Below are 24649 nucleotides of genomic sequence, written 5' to 3'. Positions count from 1 at the left end.
CTATTAAGGGGATTTCGAGGCAGCTACGTGTTCAGCTTGACTGAAAACAATTCAACAGCAGCAAAAACAGGTTTTGGGGCACTTCGTCCACATACAAGAATACGGTGCAGAAAATAATTCCAGGTTGAGAATGGTGTCATTGTGACCTTTAATTTGAGATATGACTCGATAGGTTTTATTCCAATGTGAAAGTTACTGCTGTTTTGGTTAGCAACTGAACAGGTGTCGGTCTACCGGGACATTTAAGACTCCTAACAGTGTCTATCTTTAGGGCCAGCGAATTTGTTTACATCACATGATAAGTCACTTGGTGTTTGTGACTCTATATGTGCTGCTGTTTTGGTTAGCAACACACAATTGTTTCCTGGAAAGATGCCATAATTTCTTTCTGAAGGTTTGGAAAGAAAATTTATTTGAAGTCAAACCCCTGCAAATATGACAGCATTGGAGATTTTTGCAACGGCTGAGCATTTAAAAAAAAAAAAAGAAATACAAAAGATTCTTATGGCAACCACGTTATCTTGCTAAAGACATTGAAATATCCGATTTCATTAGTCTTCCCCGTTCTCAATTATACACAATTACAACCGGCATTCAAACAGACACAGACTGCATACTTGAATTTAAATATTTCATGAATAAATATCATAAAACACACACGTTGATGGAGTTTGTTTGTGGTCACGTGTATGTGCCCGTAACAAGACAAGACATTTCAGGGGCAGACACAATTCAAAAATAAAAAGACAACATACATGACAATAAAAAAAAGACCCGTTGGGCCAGAATAAAAGTTTAAATATGATATTTCTAAAGTGCATCTGGCCAAGACGTGTCCAATGGAAATCCATCAGCTTTTTTCTTTTCAAGGTCTGAACATGCAGCAGATATTTTGCACAAAAATAACCAGCGTCCATGCACAGACTTGGATGGGCTCATCGAACAAACAAAACAACAGAAACACTTTCACATTGATCATCTGCTGTTTGTCCACACGTTTTCACAGGAGAGTTCGCCGTGGCCGAGAGAGGGACATAAAAAAAAAAAAAAAAAATCCAATGCGCACGTCGGTGAATAATATCCGTCCGGGTTGAGCGCGTCTCCTCCTTAGATCTTGGGCAGCTTGGGGGCACTGACGAGCGGGTTGGCATCCTGCAGGAAGCGTCTCCCCGTCCCCTTGTAGTCGTACGAGCAGTCGTGCGTCTCTGCATAGCGGTGAGTGGCACAGAAGTTGCTGCCGCACCTGATTGACCAATCAAACGGAGATATTCTTGTCACCGTGTCGCAGTTATAATTAACACTGCTTTATATTTAGTTCTGCAACTGAAGTCATTTTGGGGTTTGTCCTTGATTTTTTTTTTTGCTGCGGTTTGCATGCTTCAGTTGTGTGACTGATGTCACTAAGTTGTTTTTCTTTTCAGTTCCCGTCATCCTGTTTCCCCTCAATCTATTAAATACGCATCTGTTAGTTAATACACTTTTTTTTTCTTTTTTTTTAATTCCGGGCATTCTAAACGGTTTGCATTGGCTGCGGCCAATGTTGGCGCAACAGCTCGGATTGATTTTCCGCCGCAGTTTTGTTTTACTGCCTGCAGACAGCACTCTGGTTTTCACGATAATATGAAACTGTAAACATCGTCTTCCTCAGAAAGGAAGCCTCGATTCGTCGGTCTGGTTTCGTTTTCTTATGCACAATAAAAAAAATATATCTAAGAATACAAAACTGGAGTGCAAGACCAGCGTTGCGATTGAGCAATCGCCGTTTAAATTTACACATGGTTGCATCAGATTGAACGCTCCTGTCCGCCATCTTCCAACTCAGCGGGCGGCCGCCGCGAAGGCCCACGGGCAAACAGAGTACAAAAGCGGCGAGATTCGGTTTGGAGTCTAGCGGCAAGCGCTCGTACCTGCACTCGTAGCTGGAGGCCAGGCCGGTCTTCTTGCCGCAAAGGAAGCAGTGTTTGGAACTCTTCTTCTTGGTGCCCGCAGGGGCCTTGACTGGAGGTAGGTGGTATGTCGGAGTTCCTTACACACAACAGCGACAGAGAAACTTCGATGACAAATTCAGCTCACTTGCCAAGTGGTATTTAAAATGTTTCTCTTTCAAGGTAGCACTGCACTAAAGACGCACAAAGTAAACAAGGTGTGCAGTGTTAAAACGCATTCCTAGAGAGGAGACGTACGATCAATTCGAGCGATTGTTTGCGCGCCGGCTTATTTGCTCGTGTGCTTGTATGCGGTCCGAAGCTAATCCTGCTGTCAGAATTGCTCACAAAGACAAGTGTCGAGGATAATGAGCAGCGCGAGGGAGATGAGACGAGGGAAGGAGGACTGATAAAATGCTAGCGGCTGGCGGATTGCATTATTAGTGTCTTTTTTTTTGCGCACCACAAATCAGACATTTATGGGGATCACAGCTGCCCTGTGTGATACGTGGAAGGACGGACTGGACTTGTTCCCTCAATGAAAGACGTCCAGCAGTAGTTTTTAAACTGAAGGCCTTTGCAGGAAAAACAGCCCGCCTACATGACGACACCCTCATGGAATCTTTTTTTCTTTTTAATCTCAGAAAAGTGAGTCTGCACAAGGAGCAGATTGGAATGTTTTGTCTTTTTTTTTTTTGTGTAACCTCTCCGCGTCAGACGCTTAGTCATGCAGAAAGTTGGATCTGTTTTAAGCTGAACATTTTTCCGTGCAACGAGAGAAATTGAAAAACTCAGCACGGTTGGAGAGAGCAAGGCAGAATAACGGCAAATATGACGACAGTAAGATTATCGACTTCTTTCTTACCAATTCTCCCGAATGGAGGGATGACTCCCCCGCTGGACCCAAGACATTTGTTGGCCTGGAGGAGGGGGGGGGGGGGGAACAATCGTTTAAGTTTGACTCAATTGTAGAAATTGGTCTTCAAAATGATCTGTATTCAAGCATCCGCTCTTACCGAGGAGGCCGTTGCTCGATGTCGCGCGGCGGCGGCGTCCTCCTGCGGGAGGCCCGGCAGCCTGGAGCCCAGGATCCCCTGTGCGATGGGAGTAGCGGGGGGCAGGGGGACGCCAAGCCCGGCTCGCCTTGCGTCGATGGGCGTGGCGGAGAGAGACGCCAAGAGCGCCGAGTTGCTCAGGGAGCCCAGTTGCTCACGACAAGCTTGACTGGCCATTTTCGTGATGCCTCTGGCTTCCCTCTTGGAGAGAATCTCAGGCCTCTTGCCGGGTGACTCCACCTGAACGCCCCTTAGGCGTGCGGTGTGACCGGACATCACGGACGGGAGGGGGGACGGGCTGGTCGGCTTCACCTGTGCCGCGCCGTGTACCTGAAGGGGGAGCGTGCCGTCGAAAGGCTGGAAACGTGGCTTCGGGGAGGTGGGGGCGGGCGACGGCGGGCTTAAATGAAAGGAAATTGTACTGGATACAAGTGTACCTAATGAAATGAAAACAAGTCGGAGGAGGCTCCAGAGGGATTGTTCTCTTGTTGCTCTTGGTCGTCTGCTGATCTTTGAGACGCTTGCCTCGCCGCTCTGGACTGCGGTCTGCGATGTATGGAAGCTCTCACACGATTCTGCGTACAAAGAAAAAAAGTGTCACAGTGTACCTAATATTGTGGCTGACCAGTACAGACAATCACTTCTCCAACCTTGTTTGCGCTCTGCAGAGTCGGAACCTGGAGCGGCGCGTCGAACCCGATTCCCGGCTCACTGTCCATCCGGGCGCCGATTGGCGTCGTGGCGGGACTGGGGCTTATGCTGGAGCTGGAGACCCCAGAGGAGGAACTGGGATCCAGACCCGGGAGAACGCTGACGGCACCCGGCATGCTGGGGGCTGAGCCGGGAAGAAATGCAGCAGGGTTGATCTTCAGACTTGCCTTAAAAGAAAAAAAAAAAAGAGTTACGAGTAATACATAGACATCGTTTAGAATTTTATAAATCCAAATTTACTTGAAGTTTGCCGATCCTTGATGTCGGCTCTTTTGGTTCTGCAGGACTTAGAAGGGCAGGTGTTGGAATAATTTTAAGTGAAGCTTTGGCCTGCCAGACCTGGAGGCCTCGCCTTTACGAGTTTATCTTTTCCTTTTATCTCTTTGTTCCTTTTATGTGATAGGGATGTCTTGATCCCTGTCAGCCATTTGTACCTTTCCTGTCCTTATGTTGTCTGTGTGTTTTGGTTCCCGTAAGAGTCCTTCACTAACAATGAGCAGGGCTTATTTGCATAGGTGAAATGTTCTTTGTTTGGTTCATAGATTGTAGTTTATCAGACCTGTTTTTCTTTGTTAAGGGATACATACAGTTAGAAGTAGTTGCATTAAAGTTATCCCATATTTACTCAATGTTTGTTTAAGGAACTGCATACCGGTTACCTCACGTTTGCTTAATGTGTGTTGAAATGTTTAGGACAAGTTACTTATTACTATTGTGTGTTAATTACCAAGTAGATAAAGTTAGCAAAGGTCTAGTTGCATTTGTTCCACAGCAAAGCGGCAATCAACGTGCGTCAGGACATTTGTTGACCTCGAGGACAGGTCAGCCAACTGTGAAGGAAGACAGCTGCGGACGGCCTCTGCGGGGGGTCAAGAGCCAACAGCGAAGTGCTAATTCACACCACACTACATTCTTTTGCTAATCAGCGTTGCTACAGACACAATCCCCCCTCCCTTTAGTGTAGCAACGCCTCTGTAACCAGGGCAACCATAACATTAAAAAGAGGGGCACGTGGAGTAAAGACTCAGAACTGATGGAGGTTGTAACTGAGATTGCTTGCTCTATCGTTCTCCTCGCGAGTAAACCTGTTCTGGTTGTCTTCTCCTCTTCATTCCAGCGAGTGATTTAATGTCTAATCGTATTTAGACCCAACAGCAGGTTTCTGTGTAGTTGGATTATATTATTTATTAATATCATACTAAAAGGCACAGCATAGTGTGTCCAAGTAGTTCATACTACTCACCTGAATTCCCGGAACTGTTTCTGGCCTGACTGGCGGCGGCCTGTCAGTAGACGTATTGTGTTTCGCTGCTATTTTCTGAGGAAGAGAAGCCACACATCCAAAAAAAGTCTGTCAATCTTACAAACAAAAATTGAAAAGATCTCAAAACTTGCTATAAAGATAATTTCAAAATCAACATAAGAAATGTGTGAAGGGACACATCTGTGATTAAAATGTGTTAAAATCATTTCAGTACCGGTGGCGATTGGGGCTTGCTGGAGGCAAACAGGTCGTCCTCCTCGTCTTCCAAAAACAAACTCGGCGTCTCCGGCTTTGCCGAGCTGAGCTTGGAGCTCTATAAATGAAAGACATTCGGGTCATTTCAACATCCATCCTAACCTTGACAATATTCCATATCAAGATTGCATATGGTGTTCCTAATGGAGTGGCCAAGTGAGGACAATGACAGATAAAAAATACTGGCCGTGGTTTTATCCGAGGCGGCAAAGAGGTCGACGTCTGGATCGTTGTCCTTCTGCTTTGTGGGACTAAATAATAATTCCTCATCCTGGAAGACGCCGGTGCTTTTTGCCTGCGGTCGCTCCTCTGCGGGCTGAAAACAAATTTCAAAGTTATAAGCGGTCAGCCGCTAACTAGTCAACGTGCTTTTCTGAACAGAATAAATAAATCAGGCAAACCTTTGCGGTGTTTCCGGCTGTAGGTTTACTGGCGTTGAAAATTGGAGCCTGCTCATCCTCCTCTTCATCATCAAACAGACTGAAAGCATTGCTTTTGACTTTCTCTTGCGTGTCGACCATCGGCGGCGGGCCGTCACGATCGTCGTCGCCTTCATCCAAAATGCTCTTTGCTTGCTTTTTGGCCAGAACGTCAATGCCCCCAAACAGGCTGACGGGCTTCTTCTTAATTTCGGTGGACTCCGACGACGGCGATGGGGTCTCCGGGGGCTTCGCTGGCGGTTTCTGTGGCAGTGATGGTTTTTCTTTCAATCCCTTCTTAGCCGAATCTGGTGATTTTTCCAACAGCGACGTCGGCTGAGAATCAACAGAGGGGGAAAAAAAAAAAATCAGCTGACTAAATGAAACAAATTAGCTTTCCCTGTTGTACTCACTTTAGCTGCTACGTTTTTGACCTCATCGGTTTTGATTCCAAACAGGGATCCTTTATCTTCATCATCCTCGTTCTCGAACAAAAGACTTCTCTGGGTTTTCTTCGGACTGCGTTAGATGGCAACACATTCAATTCATCTTTATTTTCCTAATATGTACACTTCGTGATGTTCCCAGTCTAGAGTGGAATATTTTTTTAAATACCTCAACTCTTTCACCGGAGCGAAGAGATCATCGTCATCGTCAAAGAGGCTGCCTTTCGGCGACGTCATAACACTTGGGAGACTGGAGGGGGCGCTGGCGCTTGGTTTCATTCCTCCTGTCTGGCTTTCTTGCTTGGTAGCACTCATTTGAGGGCTTAACCACTGGTCCTGAACCAATGTTCATAAAGTTAGTAAAGCGCATTGCAGACTGAGTGACGAATTGATCTCTTGAAATACCTCATCGTCACTGAAGAGGGAGCTAGAGAGAGCTTTACTAGGCTGCTGCGTGGCTGTTTTAGCTGGATTCGATTTGGGCTTGGAGTTTGAAGCAGATGCAAAGAGATCCTGCAAGAAGTGTACCTAATGAAATGTCCAGTCATGTCAATCGAATGGGGGAGCCTCTAACAATATTAAAAAAAAAAAAAAAACGCAATACAGCAACATAATACTTTTTAATTCTTTGTTATCAATACAATGCAATATATCATCAATAATGTTCCTACCTTTATTTCCCACGGAGATACTCGATTAATATCCCATCACTAGCGTCCCTCCGTCCGGAACCGATGGACCGACAAACCGACACGAACGTAGCCTTCCTCCTTCGCCTCTACCTCGGCGTTCCGGAGGTTCGCCGCGCACCATCCTTCTCTTGTCGTCACAAAGTCCAAAGAGGACACTGGGCGTCGCGGTTCGTGCGTGGCAGTGATGTTGTAAGAAATTCACGTCAGTCGCACGGTTGTCGAGCACCAAGGAGTAGCTGCGTGTGTAGGCGCGTCACCCACTTCCGCGTTCACGTGGAAAAGACGAAGAGGAGCAAGAAAAAAAAAAAAAAAATCTCTAAGAGGGTAGACGGTTCCAAATTGGTGGGGATGATGAAGCCCCCCCTGTCCAAAAATTAGGAAGATATCTTTTCGTGTTTTTTTTTTTAAATAATCCACGCATACAAAATAAATACTAAAATAATTTAACTGACGGGAACTATATATATTTACTTATAAAATAAATGTGAGCAATTTTCAGCAACTTTTCAGACACAAGCACCCCAATGAGTTCTAAAAGCACAAAAAGATGCGCCTTAGAAAATCCGAATTTCATTTGGCGTTAACCAGAGGAAAATGGTGACAGGTGCATAGCCACACCCTCAGGCATACGAGGGTGTGCACACTTGTGCAATCACATTATTTCCGTTTATTTTTATTCATTTTTCCAGTTTTTTTTTTTCAATTGACTTTGATAGGTTACAGGTCATGTTTTGGACCGGCATTCGAACTCCATCCAGAGTCAAGTCAATCATTAATCACAGGAATGTAGTGTTGATTTGCAGGCACGATCTCGCATCGTTGTCCATGTATGCGAAACTCGTCCTTGTGTTTGGCCTTATTACGAATGCGCAGGCCGCCGCGGCGTCCTCGGGGCGGGACAACGGAGCTCCTGTTCTCCCGATCGAAGTGAGTTTACCAAATTGTCATGCATACAATCCAAGGATTAAGATCGGAACGTGCACGGAGGCAGGTTTAAAAATAAACTAAAATACTATTTATGTTATGTTGCAAAATACTGTGTTTTCTTAATTTATCTTGAATACATCTGGAATCAAAACAAAGTGTCATCTTGTTGCTAAGCAACCAGCACATCACTAGAATGAGTCAGTCAACTATTAAGGGGATTTCGAGGCGGCTACGAGTTCAGCTTGACTGAAAACAATTCAACAGCAGCAAAAACAGGTTTTGGGGGCACTTCGTCCACATACAAGAATACGGTGCAGAAAATAATTCCAGGTTGAGAATGGTGTCATTGTGACCTTTAATTTGAGATATGACTCGATAGGTTTTATTCCAATGTGAAAGTTACTGCTGTTTTGGTTAGCAACTGAACAGGTGTCGGTCTAACAGGACATTTAAGACTCCTAACAGCGTCTATCCTTAGGGCCAGCGAATTTGTTTACATCACCTGATACGTCACACTTGATCTGTTTGTGATTCTATATGTGCTGCTGTTTTGGTTAGCAACAGGAGTGACCACACAATTGTTTCCTGGAAAGATGCCATAATTTCTTTCTGAAGGTTTGGAAAGAAAATTTATTTGAAGTCAAACCCCTGCAAATATGACAGCATTGGAGATTTTTGCAACGGCTGAGCATTTAAAAAAAAAAAAAAAAGAAATACAAAAGATTCTTATGGCAACCACGTTATCTTGCTAAAGACATTGAAATATCCGATTTCATTAGTCTTCCCCGTTCTCAATTATACACAATTACAACCAGCATTCAAACAGACACAGACTGCATACTTGAATTTAAATATTTCATGAATAAATATCATAAAACACACACATTGATGGAGTTTGTTTGTGTTCACGTGTATGTGCCCGTAACAAGACAAGACATTTCAGGGGCAGATACAATTCAAAAATAAAAAGACAACATACATGACAATAAAAAAAAAAAAGACCCGTTGGGCCAGAATAAAAGTTTAAATATGATATTTCATGAATAAATATCATAAAACACACACATTGATGGAGTTTGTTTGTGTTCACGTGTATGTGCCCGTAACAAGACAAGACATTTCAGGGGCAGATACAATTCAAAAATAAAAAGACAACATACATGACAATAAAAAAAAAAAAGACCCGTTGGGCCAGAATAAAAGTTTAAATATGATATTTCTAAAGTGCATCTGGCCAAGACGTGTCCAATGGAAATCCATCAGCTTTTTTCTTTTCAAGGTCTGAACATGCAGCAGATATTTTGCACAAAAATAACCAGCGTCCATGCACAGACTTGGATGGGCTCATCGAACAAACAAAACAACAGAAACACTTTCACATTGATCATCTGCTGTTTGTCCACACGTTTTCACAGGAGAGTTCGCCGTGGCCGAGAGAGGGACATAAAAAAAAAAATTTAAAAAAATCCAATGCGCACGTCGGTGAATAATATCCGTCTGGGTTGAGCGCGTCTCCTCCTTAGTAATGGACTGTTTAGATCTTGGGCAGCTTGGGGGCACTGACGAGCGGGTTGGCGTCCTGCAGGAAGCGTCTCCCCGTCCCCTTGTAGTCGTACGAGCATTCGTGCGTCTCTGCATAGCGGTGAGTGGCACAGAAGTTGCTGCCGCACCTGATTGACCAATCAAACGGAGATATTCTTGTCACCGTGTCGCAGTTATAATTAACACTGCTTTATATTTAGTTCTGCAACTGAAGTCATTTTGGGGTTTGTCCTTGATTTTTTTTTTTGCTGCGGTTTGCATGCTTCAGTTGTGTGACTGATGTCACTAAGTTGTTTTTCTTTTCAGTTCCCGTCATCCTGTTGTTTCCCCTCAGTCTATTAAATACGCATCTGTTAGTTAATACACTTTTTTTTTCTTTTTTTTTTAATTCCGGGCATTCTAAACGGTTTGCATTGGCTGCGGCCAATGTTGGCGCAACAGCTCGGATTGATTTTCCGCCGCAGTTTTGTTTTACTGCCTGCAGACAGCACTCTGGTTTTCACGATAATATGAAACTGTAAACATCGTCTTCCTCAGAAAGGAAGCCTCGATTCGTCGGTCTGGTTTCGTTTTCTTATGCACAATAAAAAAAATATATCTAAGAATACAAAACTGGAGTGCAAGACCAGCGTTGCGATTGAGCAATCGCCGTTTAAATTTACACGTGGTTGCATCAGATTGAACGCTCCTGTCCGCCATCTTCCAACTCAGCGGGCGGCCGACGCGTAGCCGTGATGGCCCACGGGCAAACAGAGTACAAAAGCGGCGAGATTCGGTTTGGAGTCTCGCGGCAAGTTCTCGTACCTGCACTCGTAGCTGGAGGCCAGGCCGGTCTTCTTGCCGCAAAGGAAGCAGTGTTTGGAACTCTTCTTCTTGGTGCCCGCAGGGGCCTTCACTGGAGGTAGGTGGTATGTCGGAGTTCCTTACACACAAGAGCGACAGAGAAACTTGGATGACAAATTCAGCTCACTTGCCAGGTGGCATTTAAAATGTTTCTCTTTCAAGGTAGCACTGCACTAAAGACGCACAAAGTAATTCCTAGAGCGGAGACGTACGATCAATAGCGCGGATTTGACCGATTGTTTGCACGCCGGCTTATTTGCTCGTGTGCTTGTATTCAGTCCGAAGCTAATCCTGCTGTCAGAATTGCTCACAAAGACAAGTGTCGAGGATAATGAGCAGCGCGAGGGAGATGAGACGAGGGAAGGAGGACTGATAAAATGCTAGCGGCTGGCGGATTGCATTATTAGTGTCTTTTTTTTTGCGCACCACAAATCAGACATTTATGGGGATCACAGCTGCCCTGTGTGATACGTGGAAGGACGGACTGGACTTGTTCCCTCAATGAAAGACGTCCAGCAATAATTTTTAAACTGAAGGCCTTTGCAGGAAAAACAGCCCGCCTACATGACGACACCCTCATGGAATCTTTTTTCTTTTTAATCTCAGAAAAGTGAGTCTGCACAAGGAGCAGATTGGAATGTTTTGTCTTTTTTGTTTTTGTGCAACCTATCCGCGTCAGACGCTTAGTCATGCAGAAAGTTGGATCTGTTTTAAGCTGAACATTTTTCCGTGCTACGAGAGAAATTGAAAAACTCAGCACGGTTGGAGAGAGCAAGGCAGAATAACGGCAAATATGACGACTGTAAGATTATCGAGTTCTTTTCTGTGACATAGTCTTTCTTACCAATTCTCCCGAATGGAGGGATGACTCCCCCACTGGACCCAAGACATTTGTTGGCCTGGGGGGGGGGGGGGACAATTGTTTAAGTTTGACTCAATTGTAGAAATTTGTCTTCGAAATGATCTGTATTCAAGCATCCGCTCTTACCGAGGGGGTCGTGGCTCGATGTCGCGCGGCGGCGGCGTCCTCCTGCGGGAGGCCCGGCAGCCTGGAGCCCAGGATCCCCTGTGCGATGGGAGTAGCTGGGGGCAGGGGGACGCCAAGCCCGGCTCGCCTTGCGTCGATGGGCCTGGCGGAGAGAGACGCCAAGAGCGCCGAGTTGCTCAGGGAGCCCAGTTGCTCACGACAAGCTTGACTGGCCATTTTCGTGATGCCTCTGGCTTCCCTCTTGGAGAGAATCTCAGGCCTCTTGCCGGGTGACTCCACCTGAACGCCCCTTAGGCGTGCGGTGTGACCGGACATCACGGACGGGATGGGGGACGGGCTGGTCGGCTTCACCTGTGCCGCGCCGTGTACCTGAAGGGGGAGCGTGCCGTCGAAAGGCTGGAAACGTGGCTTCGGGGAGGTGGGGGCGGGCGACGGCGGGCTTAAATGAAAGGAAGCGCTAAACTGTGTTACATCCGCTCTGCTGGTCAGCGTGTCGCCGCCGCTCCCGAGCGTCCAAGTGCTGAGAGGGGAGGGGGGCAACGGCAGCTGGTGCGGCGCCCCGACATCAAAGGCTCGGCAAGATTCCTCCGACTGAGGGGACAGGTCCAGACTCAGGGGGTCCGCCAGCTCGCCGAACGAAGCGGCGGACTGCGATGGCGCCACCAGCCCGCCGGCCTCGTCTAATAAACTCACCCCGACCGCCTCGCCGACCGGCTTGAGCGGGTCAAACGTGGCATCGGGCGAACTCCTGGTGCACAGCGGCGGGAGCTGCGGGTACACGCAGTCCCTCATCAGCCTGGTGCCGCCGATGTCCAAGCGGGAGACTTTGGGAGGGGGCCGAATCTTTGCCAGAGGCGGGCACGTCTCCCACGGCTCCTCCTCCTGGAGCATGTAGCAAGAGGACGAGGGGAACGAGGGAGGCGGCCGTCTCGGAACGGGCAACTGGGAAGAAGAACTGGCGGCGTGCGGCGACGGGTCTGGGAGTTCTTGGTCCACTATGGGAGGTAGATGCCCACCGAACTGGCGAGACTGGTTAATCTGGGGGAGCGAACGCAAGAGGCGCTGATGGATTCGCGTGATGGAAGGCGTTAGCCCGCCGCCGCAGGGATGGAGACCGACAGGGGGGCGCGGTTTTGCCTTACTCGTCTTCTTCGGCTGCGGAATGAAGATTGCCGTTTAGAGAGTTCCACTTTGGAGAATTCCAAAACAACATTTGGTCTTACCTTCTTGTTGATGTTCATGTCTTCCATCTTGGCTTTGAGCAGCTTCATTTTATTCATGGTGATGGAGTTTTCCAGGCTCGCCGCAGCGGCCGAGCGCTCTCCGCTGACGACGCCGTCCTCCTCGGTGCACATGTAAACGGAGCCGCCGCTGAAAAAGCAGGAGCGTGCGTACATCTGTGAAACGCTCTCAGAATTCAAACTTTTTTTTTGTCTGTGACCAGCTGGGTTATAAAGAAAAATAAATCATCGGAACGCCGACCTGATGGATTCCGATAGAGGAGTAAGGGAACCGTCTCCTCTGTCCACCACCCGGAAAAAGTTGAGCTGGTCGCCTTCGCGGTAGACCACAAACGTGACCTGCTTGTTGGCCGGAGTCTTCTCCCAACCTTCCTCCTTTGTGCCCTCCATGGAGTCCGCCGCCTCCTTCACGGGATCCTCCATAGTTACTGGGAAAAGAAGAGAAGAGTCTGTCAAAGAAAAGACCTGCATCCAGCTTGTCAGTGGTCTTTTCCTCACCCCTTCTGGTGTTGATTGGACCTCCTCTCATGGCTAAGACCAGCTTCAAAGTACAGCCCTCCGCAATCCTGCAAAAAACACATGCGTTGACTATAAATGTGCTAAAAAATTAAAAAAAGGTGCAAATAAGGCCGAACAGGGAGCACTTACCCGTAATCGTGGAGACAGTGGTCATCATCCAGCTCCAGGTTGTTCCAGATGAGGTGTTGCTGGGTAACTGGGATGCCTTTACACACACGCACAGACACACAAGAGGCCAAGAGAGAAATCAATACAGAGCTGCAGAGATTCATGAGAGTCGATAGTTCAAGTCACTAAAGCTCGTGACTGCCCTCTTCAGACAGCTCAACGCTACTGCGGAGACCAGCTTCACCCATCTCATTATGTTTAGCTTGTTCGGCTTTATTTACCGCTCAATTTGATCTTCTCATTCTTTTGCAGTTTGTGTTGGCAAAATGGTTAGAGATGGACGACATGACAGTTTCATGTCATTCGATTTAGAGATGCGTTTGGCGCTCTGTAAGAAATCTGAGCTTAAGGGATGGTGAGTGTGACGGGCTGGTCTCGAGAGAAGTCTTGGGAATGTAAATGAAGTGAGCGAATGGACTCGGTGACCTGGCGCTGGAGCCAAGCCACCGTTTGGGAGTGATGGGCGCCATGAGGAAAAACACTGGCTGATGCATAAACACAAAACGGAGACATTTTTTGGACAAGGTCAGTGTCCCAAGGACGCTCACAAACCCTGTTGAGCTTTCAAATGACTCATTTAAAAAAAAAGAATCATTTTCTCGACAACTTTTATTCGTACCTTCGAGTCTTTGAATCTTTGCCTTGACTGAGATGACGGCTTCGAAGGGCAACACGCGCAACTCGAAACACGTCCCGGTCAGGGTTTCGATGAACAGCTCTATGGGGTCGTACAGAGGAATCTTGTGATGCAAACCTCCCACGCGGTCATCGTTGAAGAAGGGAGGCTCCTTCCTGTCGGTCATCTCGGCTGGTGGGGAGGGAGGCGGTAGATGGGGGGGGGGGGCTTTAGGAGGGTAGCCAAAGTGGAGGCGTGGCCCAAGGTGAGGGAGAGAGGGGCAGGCTGTGCTTCCTGGCTGGGGGACCGTCACTCATCGTGTGGGATGACCACAACTGTGAAGTTAAAAAAAAAAAAAAGTTATATCAGATTGACACTCAGATACTCTTGGGGGGGCGCATTTCAGTCAGCGTGTACAATGGTCTCATGAAACATTCAGAGACGCACGCAAGGCTTCAGCCAGAAGTCAAAGATCAGGTGCGCGGCAGGAGGTCTTCGTGGTGCCAAACCGCGCTCGGCACAATCCGACAATTAAGAATTAAGACGGAGAACCGAACAAATACAAACGCGAGTGCTAACTTTTGATTGACATGGTTCATAAGGCATTCATTTAATAATGTTCAATTTGTTTCGTGACCACTGAATTATGAGATACAAGTGACCTGTTTAGGTATTTTAGGCTAACCTGAGATGGGAAAGAATAATTCGGAACAGCTCAATCTGATGCAGTGCAGCAACTGGATGCACACACAGCCAAAAAAAACGTGTTTATTCACATTGTCTGCCAGCATCACTCAAATGGTGTGGCCTGTGAATGCAAACACAAAGCAGCAACATTACCTTTGTGTCATCATCAGCATCCTTGTGGGGGGTGGGTGGACTGGGGTACCTAATATTCTGACCACTTAGCGCACAATAGCCCATTATAAGGGCTTAAGACAAAGCATGATACAATGGAAAATTATGGGATGCTTGTCTTGCTTTCTCTGCGGGCTGTTCATCAATGAGGCCTTCGTGAGAATGTTTTAGATGAGGCGCTCGCAAGCTACACTCACACAAAAGGAAGCAAAAGTCAAAACACTGCCTTTAAATAGTGACAATGTTGGTTTATTTAGACAACGGTGCTGAAAGGCGAGCAAGAGTCAACAACGTCGACGCAGGTGCTATTTAAACATTCCGTTTTTTAAAAAATGAGTGAGGTCAAAGTGTTGCTTACCGTGAATTACAAGGAGGCGAGCTACCCGTCTAGCCAACGCTGCTGTCCTTAGCCGACGTTGCCATGTTAGCCAACAGCTCAAACAATGGCTACCGCTCCACACATACGGCGAGCTAGTTAGCCGGCGAGCGAGCTAGGCTACACCCGTGGGTTCCGTCCCCGCTTCCCGTCTGCCGGTGTCGCTGTAGTGGGCGGCGTTACGTTCGCCAAAACAGAGCATTGCATCACGTTCAACGCCACAAACAGAACGAACCCGCAGGGTCGCGTCTGTGGTAGGTCGTCCGTCGCCGTGTTCGCGACGGTGTCGTACCTGTCACTCACGCCGGGCCGGGGGAGGGCGAGACATCACCTCCGTGGCTGCGGTTAATTGACGCTACGATGTAACCAATTGCTGCAAGGGAAATGGGAAGTTAAGGGCGGATCTTATTTGATTGACACAAAACTAACCAATCAACTTAGAGAAAAGACGATCTGGGGCGGGTCTTAGATTTGATTGACACTAGTTCCACCACTTATCTTGAGTGTTTAGGCAGATAGAGGCGGGTCTTAAATTGGATTGACACCACGATGTAACAAATCGTTGCTTAGTAGAGTTAAAGAGCTTCCAGGTTTTATTAATTTTGCTTTTTGTGAGGAATAAAATACCGTATTTGTGCAATACTAGCCCAGGAATAAAAGTTTTTGTAACATTTCCGATATAGCATTCTTTGTTTTTGTTGTTTTGCATTTTTGGCTTACTTCTATCATATTAATGTTTATGCATTTTGTTTTACAGTATACCAATTATTTTGTAAATATTTATGAATCAGTCCAAAAGATTTTGACCCTGAAAAACATATCTTATGTTTGTGATATCTTTCAAGTTATGGCCTCATTGTTGAACATGTTCAGACTAAAAAAAAAAAGAAACTAATATAAACTTTCCAGGTGAAACATTAATAATGTAATTTAATGGTTTTATTGTGCTTTGGAAAAGAGCTCTTCATTTTTACAGCATTCAAAAAAAGAAAATACCCCCCACAAAAATAACCACACATCTTAGATCGTATAAAATGTTTCATTTTAGTAGATAAAAATGCCATTTCTAGTTGTCTCACAGCAAAAGTTAAGAAATGGATGAGTGTCAAAACTCTTACGAACTGCCTTGACGAAAATGACATGGCACTTATAGACAAGAAATCTCAACAAGGCAAAGCAAAAAAAAAAAAAAAAAAAGCAAAACTACTGTTAGCCTCAGCGTCTAACTAAGCACAACGGTATCTTCATAAAGTGCTATCATGTCTAATTATTAACAGTCCTTACTAAATATTACAAAATAAAGATGCGATGCAACAAATGGATGAGAATTTAGGAATGGTCCATCAATCAAGATGCCCGATCTCTTGCGGGTTCAGCAATCCCAAAAAAATACTACAAAGTGGATCCATAACCGTACAAATCGACTTCAATTCTTCCCAAGAGCATTAAGTGGATCATCAAATATGTTACTCGTGTCCACTGCTGTGCTGGTCTTCTGGGAGGGAGGCGAGGTCTTTGCTTTCGGAGTCACCTTTGTCGCCGTTTTGACTGCACTTGGTGCAAATATGTCATCTTAAGGAAAGAAAATGGAGGATCACAAATAATACATTTGGTATTTCCTCAAATAGTGGAGATTTACTTACCCATGTCGTCGTCGAAGATGGACCCGGCGGCCGCCTTGGCTTTGCTCTTCTTTTGTTTCGGTGCGGGAGTGTCCGCCAGGTCGGCAAAGATGTCGACGTTGTCGTCGAACAGACTGATGTCGATGGGCTTGTCTTTTTCCTTTCTGGGGGCTTTAGGCAAGATGGCGACGTCGTCCTGTGAAGACAAATATTTTGCCGATGATGATGTGATTTTTTTTCACTGTTGAAATGACCAAGCTGTTCCAATACTTTTGGAAAGGGGGTCAACACTACTACTCGCATGTTGAGACAGTTTCTAGTGATAGGAAATGACATTACCTCAAAAATATCAATCTTGGGAAAGCTCTTGACGTCTCTGCTAATCGCGGACGTAGCCGCCGAGCTGCTCTTCACTCCGAAGAAGTCGTCATTGTCGTCATCGTCTTCCAAAAAGGTCGACGTCTTGGCCACCTTTGTTGCCGACTTTGGTTTCAATGTCTGGAAAAGGTCATCGCTGTTGTCGTCGAAAATTGACGGGAGGTCGCTGAGGTCTTTCTTCGGTGCCGCCGCAGGCGGATGTTCGGCCTTCTTGGTGGAGACGCTGGCGGCAAGCGTGCTTGTGAAAATACTGTCTGAAGCAAAAATGTCCTCCTCCTCAAAAGGGAGTGAGACCTTGCTGTCCTTACTAGAGTCTTGCTTCTTGGGGTGTTTAGATACAGGCGGCGTTGGCAAAGAAGGCTCAGTGGACATTTGAGAAGATGGAGGCGAGGATGTAATAGGAGCGGAGTTCTGTGGGGTAGCAGTCTGGCTTGAGTGGTCTGACGGGGGCGGGACAGAAGAAAACAAGTCGGAGGAGGCTCCAGAGGGATTGTCCTCTCGTTGCTCTTGGTCGTCTGCTGATCTTTGAGACGCTTGCCTCGCCGCTCTGGACTGCGGTCTGCGATGTATGGAAGCTCTCACACGATTCTGCGTACAAAGAAAAAACATATTTTGGAAAGTGTCACAGTGTACCTAATATTGTGGCTGACCAGTACAGACAATCACTTCTCCCACCTTGTTTGCGCTCTGCAAAGTCGGAACCTGGAGCGGCGCGTCGAACCCGATTCCCGGCTCACTGTCCATCCGGGCGCCGATTGGCGTCGTGGCGGGACTGGGGCTTATGCTGGAGCTGGAAACCCCAGAGGAGGAACTGGGATCCAGACCCGGGAGTACGCTGACGGCCCCCGGCATGCAGGGGGCTGAGCCAGGGAGAAATGCAGCAGGGTTGATCTTCAGACTTGCCTAAAAAAATGTTTAAAAAAAGAGTCACGAGTAATACATAGACATCTTTTAGAATTTTATAAATCTAAATTTACTTGAAGTTTGCCGATCCTTGATGTCGGCTCTTTTGGTTCTGCAGGACTTAGAAGGGCAGGTTTCTGTGTAGTTGGATTATATTATTTATTAATATCATACTAAAAGGCACAGCATAGTGTGTCCAAGTAGTTCATACTACTCACCTGAATTTCCGGAATAGTTTCTGGCCTGACTGGCGGCGGCCTGTCAGTAGACGTATTGTGTTTAGCTGCTACTTTCTGAGGAAGAGAAGCCACACATCCAAAAAAAAGTTTGTCAAACTTAAAAACAAAAATTCAAAAGATCTCAAAACTTGCTGTAAAGATAATTTTAAAATCAACATTAGAAATGTTAATCTGTGATTAAGTGGAATCAATTCAGTACCGGTGGCGATTGGGGCTTGCTGGAGGCAAACAGGTCGTCCTCCTCGTCTTCCAAAAACAAACTCGCCGTCTCCGGCTTTGCCGAGCTGAGCTTGGAGCTCTATAAATGAAAGACATTCGGGTCATTTCAACATCCATCCTAACCTTGACAATATTCCGTATCAAGATTGCATAAGGTGTTCCTAATGGAGTGGCCAAGTGAGGACAATGACAGATCAAAATACTGGCCGTGGTTTTATCCGAGCCGGCGAAGAGGTCGACGTCTGGATCGTTGTCCTTCTGCTTTGTGGGACTAAATAATAATTCCTCATCCTGGAACACGCCGGTGCTTTTTGCCTGCGGTCGCTCCTCTGCGGGCTGAAAACAAATTTCAAAGTTATAAGCGGTCAGCCGCGAACTAGTCAACGTGCTTTTCTGAACAGAATAAATAAATCAGGGTAACCTTTGCGGTGTTTCCGGCTGTAGGTTTACTGGCGTTGAAAATTGGAGCCTGCACATCTTCATCATCATCATCATCAAACAGACTGAAGGCATTGCTTTTGACTTTCTCTTGCGTGTCGACCATCGGCGGCGGGCCGTCACGATCGTCGTCGCCTTCATCCAAAATGCTCTTCGCTTGCTTTTTGGCCAGAACGTCAATGCCCCCAAACAGGCTGACGGCTCCGACGGGCTTCTTCTTGATTTCGGTGGACTCCGACGACGGCGATGGGGTCTCCGGGGGCTTCGCTGGCGGTTTCTGTGGCAGTGACGGTTTTTCTTTCAATCCCTTCTTAGCCGAATCTGGTGATTTTTCCAACAGCGACGTAGGCTGAGAATCAACAGAGGGGAAAAAAAAAAAAATCAGATGACTAAATGAAACAAATTAGCTTTCCCTGTTGTACTCACTTTAGCTGCTACGTTTTTGACCTCATCGGTTTTGATTCCAAACAGGGATCCTTTATCTTCATCATCCTCGTTCTCGAACAAAAGACTTCTCTGGGTTTTCTTCGGACTGCGTTAGATGGCAACACATTCAATTCATCTTTATTTTCCTAATATGTACACTTCGTGACGTTCCCAGTCTAGAGTGGAATATTTTTTTAAATACCTCAACTCTTTCACCGGAGCGAAGAGATCATCGTCATCGTCAAAGAGGCTGCCTTTCGGCGACGTCATAACACTTGGGAGACTGGAGGGGGCGCTGGCGCTTGGTTTCATTCCTCCCGTCTGGCTTTCTTGCTTGGTAGCACTCATTTGAGGGCTTAACCACTGGTCCTGAACCAATGTTCTTAAAGTTAGTAAAGCGCATTGCAGACTGAGTGACGAATTGATCTCCTGAAATACCTCATCGTCACTGAAGAGGGAGCTAGAGAGAGCTTTACTGGGCTGCTGCGTGGCTGTTTTAGCTGGATTCGATTTGGGCTTGGAGTTTGAAGCAGATGCAAAGAGATCCTGCAAGAAGAAATATGGCTACTATTTGAGAAAATCTAAAAAAAACCCAAAAAAAACCCGATTGGGGCGTGGGGCGGTCACCTCTTCATCATCGTCATCGAATAAGGACAAAGGAGGCTTGTTGATTCTGCTCTGGCTCATCGTGTGGGGATTCGACTGACTCTTGGGGATAGTCGGAAAAATCTAGACAAGGGAAGACGGACAAAATAAACAGAGGAAAGTAGATCATGTGAAGGAACTTGAGAGACTTACTTGGGTGTCTTTATCATCAGAGAAGAGACGACTTGTGAGAGGTTTCTGGGTCTGAGTGACAGCTGATCCAACATCTGGATTCAGCCCGTTCTGAAGAAGCAGATGCCAGTCAAAAGTCTTGAAACAAATACTGAGGTTCTGGTAAATATGCTCCTCAAACCTTCTCAGATTTGTCAGACTCGTCGCTGCGGGAGGTTTGACGTTTCTTCAGGCCTTCAGAGAGTAAGCTTTGTGTTCCAGGGCCAAACATGGAGATGGCACCCGCAGGCATCTAAAAATAAAAGTCATAAGAACGACAAGAACTTCCATGAAACTTCCTGTTGTCATACTGTCGTTTACCTTCTTCTCCGATTGCGCACGCGGCTCTTCCGCCTCCTTTTTCTGAGCTGGCTTCTCGCTAAATATGTCCTCGTCCTCGTCTTTGAAAAGGTCAGGGGCCTGTTTGGGTTTGACCTGTGAGACTGTGGGGAAAAAAAAAAATACAAACCACTCAAAGTGATTAATAAACGTCAACAAAGTTAACAGAAGATGATTTTTTTTTCTGCTTTTACCACTGAAGAAGTCATCTTGGTCATCCTCCTCTTCATCAAACAGTCCCCCAGCGACTGGGGCCGGTTTCGGAGTGACATGGGGTTTGCCGGTCGACGCTCCGTTTTCTCTGCTAGCCATTACGTCGCCCACTGGATTGAAGAGGTTGTTGTCTGTTTGTAAAAAAAGCACGATTTTGTCGGTTTGAGAACCTTACCCTCCACGATGTACGCTACTATGCTAGCAGACAGCATTTACCTGGAAATATCGAAACGGCGCCAGGTGGAATTTTCTTGCCGGCTTTGTCAGGCTCTTAAGGGGATGAAACAAAAATAATCACATTTCAAGCTAAACACAGATAAGGAATATTTTTAAATCGATATGAATGCCTCTATTATGCTAACTTAATAAGTTTGGCATGGTCGCAATTTCAGGGTTATTAGTGGTACGATTTTCCTCATCTTCTCACGTAGTTAAACTAGCATTAGCCACAGTTTTGCTCGAGCCAGTCACATGATTGTCAGGGGAAACCAGTCACATGAAAGTATATTTCTGAGGAAACGCGGTATGTACGAGGATTGGATGAGTGCAGATAAAAAAATTAGTATCAGGCCCTTGGTATCGGTGTATACAAGGGTTAACATTGGTCGAGAAAAAATTGGTATCAAAGATCTTTCCGATTTCCTTTACCTGCAGCTTTGGTGACGGGTTTGATGCTTTCGTTTGTTGACTTCTCTTTGGACGCAGGAAGCTTTGGTGCATCAGAGAACAAATCACCCTGTGTGGGATCCGATAGAAAAAAAAAATCCTGAAGATGCTGCCTGATATCTGTACTGAAATCCAAGACGTTGATAGAAGATATTACTTCGTCGTCATCGTCAAAGAGGCCTTTCCCCCCGCTGAAGAGACCGCTTTTCCCGCCAAACGGCGAGAATTCATCCTCGTCGTCTTTGTCGTCATCCGACTCCATTTTTGGAGGTTTGAACATGTCGTCGCTGTCGTCTTCGTCCGCTGTATGAACGAAAAGAAACGTGAGCCGCGTGATGGGTTTGGAGTGGGGGGAAAAAAAAACGCACAGAACGATGAGGATGAATGAAAAGCCCGTCCGTACCATGCGAGTTGGCAGACTTGGCTTCTTTTCTGCTTTTGCTTTTCTTCCTTGACGACAAGGCTTAAAAGATTTGAAAACCTCCATGAGCATGCTTTGTTGACAATGTCTCGCGTTCCGATGAAGATGGATTACGAATGCGAGGAAGGCGAAGAAAATTCAAACAAGGCCGACTTACAGGCTCGATCTCCCGTGGGTTTGCTAACCACTTCGCCCTTGATCCTGGCGGCCAGCTCGTCGGCAAAAGACGACGACGGGCCTGCGCTCTGAATGGCACAGAGAAACGGGATCTTTAAGTTGTGAAAAGCCAACTCAAAGTCACAATTACATTTCGATTAATTAGACGAGACACGGAACTTACCTTTGCATCCTCCTCCTCCTTGTCCGACTCTCCAAATATATCAGAATCATCATCGTCTTCATCCTCATCCGAGCTCACCATAGACGACGCCTTCTGTAAGAGTCCATTTTTTTTTTTTTTTTTTTAAAGTGTGAAATTTAATGACTGTGTAGTTCTGAGCTTAGCGTACCTTCTTGTTACTATGACGATCGGCCTCCTGCATAAAGTCCTCATCGGAATTCTGAGCACATCAAGCATTTTTTTTGGTAAATTAAAACATCAAAAATATAGATCATAATGGGAAAGAAAAAGATACAAGCGCTCTCACATCTTCATCTTTGATATCTTCGCTGTCGATCACGCTGTCTCTCTCGCTGTCCACTGACAGTTCTGCAACAATAAGCCATTGTCTTTCCATTTTCAATCAAAAGAGGGGATTAATAATTTGGATATATTGCAAAGGAATGCATTACCATCACTAGAGAGGTCACCAAGGCCGACGTCCTCTTGTTCCATGAAGGCTTGGGAGCCGATCAGAAAAGGAAGAGGTCTGTCCACGTAGAGGTCCTTCCAAAAAAAAAAAAGATTGTTAGATACTGCATAGTTATCAGTTATGAAACATAACAAAAATGACTTTACCTTAGGCTCAAGGATTGCCTCTAATCTGTCACTGGCCTCCTCGTCCTCGGAGTCCGAGTTCCCAGCTTTGATGTCCAGGTGCTCGAAGGCGGACTCCAGCACCTTCAGGCCGTAAGTCACCGCTTCCTGCATTTTGGGAATCAGCTCGGCTTCTTTCTGCTCACGGCTTTTCTGTTGGGAAACCATGGCAGAGAAATACTCAAACGGCGCCACAGATTCCCACAATAGGCTTTTTGGTTAGTCTTTCTCTAGCGCCCACTAGTGGAACCCTTGCTTGCTAACATGATCTGTCATCCCAAACAGATTTGAATAATTTGAGAAACAATTACAAATGTATTTCCCTGTAATTCAAGGAGGTTGAAACCCTCGCAAACACTTACAATATTAAAAATTAATCTTATTGATACCTGATCAGCTTGCTTGTCCACAGCATCAGTCTTGGGCACGGGCTCCTCAACCTCTTCATCGTACACTCTCTGCAACAGGAAACAAATGTTGACGCAACACGTCCGTCTAAAGTTAGACCAACTGACGAGTACAAAGTGGAAGTTTTGAGTTTACATTCTCGATAAACTGCGTATTGGAGAGCATGAGGAAGTCGTTGAAGACCGAGTGCAGACTGCTATCGGTGGCCTTGGTGTCTCGGATCAAGCTGTCCAGCTGCTTTTCCATCTCATGTGTCCTGGAGAGCATTCTCTGAGAGAAGTCTTGGAGGAATAAGAAGAGCTGGATGGCAAGGATATTGAAAAAAAAAAAAAAAAAAAAGGGAGGTCAACAGTCTTCAATACAGCTGATTCTGAGAGAACGTTTTGATGTTTGACGTTACCCCCGAGTCGGCCGCGAGAGACCAGTTGGCGCTGCTCTGCCGCATCTCGTCGAGGGTCCACGGTCTCTCCCAAACCTGAGCATCATTCCCGGGGTGCTCACTCCCGTCCGGGCCATTTGACATCCCATCTGACATCTGCAAACACCGAAGCATTTGACCATTCATCACTTTTGAAATATGGACATTACCACTTTTTTTGTGTAAAACATAATTTATAAATTAAAAAACCTATAAATAGGTTGAAAGAAGCCACAATGTTCGCACACGCTACTAAAAATCACAACTACTATTAAACAGCATGCAAAAAGTTTGTAAAATTTGGCAACTGTAAAGTTGTTACACTATATGTAAATACAGTATTTTGTCATCAATAGTAAATTTTCATTGAATTGTTCAGATGTTTGATGATTTTGTTCCACTGCTGATCACTAAAAAAAATGGAATAAGGTAGAATAGAACCAATATTTTGTAATGGAAGAAGATAATCTAATGTTTTATTTGGTTTCTAGGTTTACAAAGTCAAAACAATATTCAGTGTGCCTTGAAAGATAAGAAGGGTTTAAAATGGCTGGCAATCAATAGGCTCTTTTTAAGGTGAATTCAGGCTGGAACTGTTGCCCTGGGTCAAAGGTTTTAAACCCCCCCTGAAAAAACAAACCGCCCTCGACTGAAATTAGATATTTTTTTTTAGGATTCAGACAAATTAAAATATGACACAGCTTAACTAGCTACAACTACATTTAAACGACAGCTTTATTATATGTCGCCATTCGACTGCTTTAAGGCCGACTTGTTGCATTTAAAAACAACCTATTACAAAAAACGTTGTAACATTCTGTTACTTTGACAAAAAGTTGAAATGTTTTAACAGGCAGGGGAGCGAGTGTGGGTGTTTAGTTAGCAGCTAGCTCAACTTAGCTAACCAACGTAGACGTTAGCGCTCGCAAAGAGCCCCCCGCAAAGACAGACACACGCGAAAAATACATTTTCCTCCGAAACGGAAAGCGTGCTTACCTCAAAGACGTCTGGCCCAAAGAACCGCTTTGGAGTGTGATGAGAAAAGACGGCGAACAAATGATCGATTATGCTAAATTCGGCCTTTCCCTCATTGGACTTCTGACAGGTCAGCCATGTTCTGTCTGCAGACAGTCATCTGACTGCGGTTGCTAGGCAACCGCTGGTAAGTGGGACAAAAAAATGGATTCCTCTACTTGCAAGAATTTGAAGCTTTTATAAGTGATTAACCGCCACCGACGTGTAAACGATTTAGAATTCAGTTAATTTTGTTGTGTAACGCACTCACTTGTGCCCCCCCTTTTCATCAAAGAGCGTTCCATTTG

General features: G+C 45.8%; 4 protein-coding genes across 7 annotated transcripts; all 4 read right to left on the bottom strand.

Annotated features, from left to right (window-relative positions):
- Window positions 1-373: 373 nt before the first annotated feature.
- On the bottom strand, window positions 374-4567 carry LOC137840789 (AN1-type zinc finger protein 4-like). Of its 2 annotated transcripts, none has more exons than XM_068652519.1 (7): window positions 4419-4567; window positions 3631-3858; window positions 3418-3555; window positions 2942-3310; window positions 2791-2845; window positions 1908-2025; window positions 374-1243 (listed from the first exon to the last, which is right to left on the bottom strand). In XM_068652519.1, the coding sequence occupies exons 4-7, from the start codon at window positions 3254-3256 to the stop codon at window positions 1108-1110; spliced, it is 624 nt and encodes a 207-aa protein (XP_068508620.1). In that variant the 5' UTR covers window positions 3257-3310; window positions 3418-3555; window positions 3631-3858; window positions 4419-4567; the 3' UTR covers window positions 374-1107. The 2 variants fall into 2 exon arrangements, with proteins under 2 accessions (XP_068508620.1, XP_068508621.1); XM_068652520.1 differs by lacking the exon at window positions 4419-4567 and adding an exon at window positions 3932-4216.
- On the bottom strand, window positions 4419-23439 carry LOC125978680 (WASH complex subunit 2). 3 transcript variants are annotated; one of them, XM_049736239.1, is made up of 30 exons: window positions 23310-23439; window positions 23045-23209; window positions 22891-22959; window positions 22484-22654; window positions 22318-22411; window positions 22173-22234; window positions 22035-22085; window positions 21866-21958; window positions 21683-21770; window positions 21508-21567; window positions 21262-21407; window positions 21087-21174; window positions 20655-20708; window positions 20420-20569; window positions 20208-20329; window positions 20029-20139; window positions 19869-19958; window positions 19698-19799; window positions 19509-19616; window positions 19273-19439; window positions 19071-19176; window positions 18628-18993; window positions 18414-18542; window positions 18187-18285; window positions 17967-18041; window positions 17823-17885; window positions 17521-17748; window positions 16807-17433; window positions 16489-16663; window positions 15767-16417 (listed from the first exon to the last, which is right to left on the bottom strand). In XM_049736239.1, exons 1-30 carry the CDS (start codon window positions 23430-23432, stop codon window positions 16272-16274), a joined length of 4128 nt encoding a protein of 1375 aa, XP_049592196.1. In that variant the 5' UTR covers window positions 23433-23439; the 3' UTR covers window positions 15767-16271. The 3 variants fall into 3 exon arrangements, with proteins under 3 accessions (XP_068508617.1, XP_068508618.1, XP_049592196.1); XM_068652516.1 differs by lacking the exons at window positions 15767-16417; window positions 16489-16663; window positions 16807-17433; window positions 17521-17748; window positions 17823-17885 and adding an exon at window positions 4419-4550; XM_068652517.1 differs by lacking the exons at window positions 15767-16417; window positions 16489-16663; window positions 16807-17433; window positions 17521-17748; window positions 17823-17885 and adding an exon at window positions 4706-4853.
- LOC125978691 (WASH complex subunit 2-like) lies at window positions 4860-6775 on the bottom strand. Its single transcript, XM_049736267.2, has 8 exons — window positions 6747-6775; window positions 6481-6603; window positions 6245-6411; window positions 6043-6148; window positions 5612-5965; window positions 5398-5526; window positions 5170-5268; window positions 4860-5009 (listed from the first exon to the last, which is right to left on the bottom strand). The coding sequence occupies exons 3-8, from the start codon at window positions 6388-6390 to the stop codon at window positions 4890-4892; spliced, it is 954 nt and encodes a 317-aa protein (XP_049592224.2). The 5' UTR covers window positions 6391-6411; window positions 6481-6603; window positions 6747-6775; the 3' UTR covers window positions 4860-4889.
- LOC125978683 (AN1-type zinc finger protein 4) lies at window positions 8297-15175 on the bottom strand. The gene is made up of 10 exons (XM_049736252.2): window positions 14828-15175; window positions 13615-13946; window positions 12957-13032; window positions 12807-12874; window positions 12550-12736; window positions 12291-12438; window positions 11068-12222; window positions 10924-10978; window positions 10041-10158; window positions 8297-9364 (listed from the first exon to the last, which is right to left on the bottom strand). The coding sequence occupies exons 2-10, from the start codon at window positions 13796-13798 to the stop codon at window positions 9229-9231; spliced, it is 2127 nt and encodes a 708-aa protein (XP_049592209.1). The 5' UTR covers window positions 13799-13946; window positions 14828-15175; the 3' UTR covers window positions 8297-9228.
- Window positions 23440-24649: the final 1210 nt, after the last annotated feature.

This window comes from Syngnathus scovelli, chromosome 12 (genome assembly GCF_024217435.2).
Source record: "Syngnathus scovelli strain Florida chromosome 12, RoL_Ssco_1.2, whole genome shotgun sequence".
In the NCBI taxonomy this organism is placed as follows: Eukaryota; Metazoa; Chordata; class Actinopteri; order Syngnathiformes; family Syngnathidae; genus Syngnathus; species Syngnathus scovelli.
The sequence above is the reverse complement of the archived record's forward strand: the minus strand, read 5'-3'. Positions and strand labels throughout refer to the sequence as shown.

What these genes read in the sequence shown, in the direction of transcription:
- LOC137840789 (XM_068652519.1), bottom strand. Translation starts at nt 3,256, where the DNA reads ATGTCCGGTCACACCGCACGCCTAAGGGGCGTTCAGGTGGAGTCACCC. An exon ending in ATCGAGCAACGGCCTCCTCG is followed by an intron (nt 2,846 to 2,941) that starts GTAAGAGCGGAT and finishes CCCCTCCTCCAG; the next exon opens with GCCAACAAATGTCTTGGGTC. An exon ending in GCCTCCAGCTACGAGTGCAG is followed by an intron (nt 1,244 to 1,907) that starts GTACGAGCGCTT and finishes TTGGTCAATCAG; the next exon opens with GTGCGGCAGCAACTTCTGTG.
- LOC125978691 (XM_049736267.2), bottom strand. Translation starts at nt 6,390, where the DNA reads ATGAGTGCTACCAAGCAAGAAAGCCAGACAGGAGGAATGAAACCAAGC. An exon ending in CAGCCGGAAACACCGCAAAG is followed by an intron (nt 5,527 to 5,611) that starts GTTTGCCTGATT and finishes ATTTGTTTTCAG; the next exon opens with CCCGCAGAGGAGCGACCGCA. An exon ending in GCAAGCCCCAATCGCCACCG is followed by an intron (nt 5,010 to 5,169) that starts GTACTGAAATGA and finishes TCTCTTCCTCAG; the next exon opens with AAAATAGCAGCGAAACACAA.
- LOC125978683 (XM_049736252.2), bottom strand. Translation starts at nt 13,798, where the DNA reads ATGACCGACAGGAAGGAGCCTCCCTTCTTCAACGATGACCGCGTGGGA. An exon ending in CCCTCCATTCGGGAGAATTG is followed by an intron (nt 10,159 to 10,923) that starts GTAAGAAAGACT and finishes CTTGTGTGTAAG; the next exon opens with GAACTCCGACATACCACCTA. An exon ending in GCCTCCAGCTACGAGTGCAG is followed by an intron (nt 9,365 to 10,040) that starts GTACGAGAACTT and finishes TTGGTCAATCAG; the next exon opens with GTGCGGCAGCAACTTCTGTG.
- LOC125978680 (XM_049736239.1), bottom strand. Translation starts at nt 23,432, where the DNA reads ATGTCAAATGGCCCGGACGGGAGTGAGCACCCCGGGAATGATGCTCAG. An exon ending in TGGTGACCTCTCTAGTGATG is followed by an intron (nt 22,235 to 22,317) that starts GTAATGCATTCC and finishes TTATTGTTGCAG; the next exon opens with AACTGTCAGTGGACAGCGAG. An exon ending in TCGATGACGATGATGAAGAG is followed by an intron (nt 19,617 to 19,697) that starts GTGACCGCCCCA and finishes TTCTTCTTGCAG; the next exon opens with GATCTCTTTGCATCTGCTTC.